Raw genomic sequence first — 601 nt, forward strand, 5'->3', positions numbered from 1 at the left:
ACAAAGTAGCAGGCGTCTCCATCTCCACGCTTTCAGGCTACAGGTCTGCACTGAGAGACTACTACAACAAGTGCAACATTGCACCACCTCCCGAGCTTACTAACGATGCCACAATTATCTTTCAAAGCAAACACTACGTGTTGTATCGAATGTTTCACGTTGGTAATAGGAATACGCCGTCTTTGTGCAACAGAGACCCAAGCTGGCGCCATTAAGCTGCAACCAAGCAGCCCCTCCGTCATCACCACTATTTGGAGCTATCCATAGCAAGCATGCTATTATCGGACGCGGGCTTTACCCACTTGTTCCTTATATTGTCCTGGAATTTGATGTGCCGTTCAAGTTCAACCGCGTCTGTTCGCATTGCCCACTTTACGGACGAAGGAGACGCTCTGGGTGTCACATTTTTCAAGTCCAAGACAGACCTAGGTGGGACAAAACGCCGGGACCCAAAGCAATTGTACGCCAATCCGATGCAACCAGTCGTGCTGCATTCTGGCTCTGGTCATGTTCCTGGCTTGCAACTCCGAACACGACTCCGGGAAACTCTTTCCTGGACCCTCCCAGCGTGACCGGTTCGGGCGGCGCTTGTCTGATCTTG

The 601-nt window shown here is 51.2% G+C and overlaps 1 protein-coding gene across 1 annotated transcript; it reads left to right on the forward strand.

Moving 5' to 3' along the window:
* Positions 1-272: 272 nt before the first annotated feature.
* Positions 273-572, forward strand: H310_00675 (hypothetical protein; the record flags this gene model as incomplete). The annotated part of the gene is made up of 1 exon (XM_008863541.1): positions 273-572. One exon carries the CDS (start codon positions 273-275, stop codon positions 570-572), a length of 300 nt encoding a protein of 99 aa, XP_008861763.1.
* Positions 573-601: the final 29 nt, after the last annotated feature.

This window comes from Aphanomyces invadans (genome assembly GCF_000520115.1).
Source record: "Aphanomyces invadans strain NJM9701 unplaced genomic scaffold supercont1.1, whole genome shotgun sequence".
Classification (NCBI taxonomy): Eukaryota; Oomycota; class Saprolegniomycetes; order Saprolegniales; family Verrucalvaceae; genus Aphanomyces; species Aphanomyces invadans.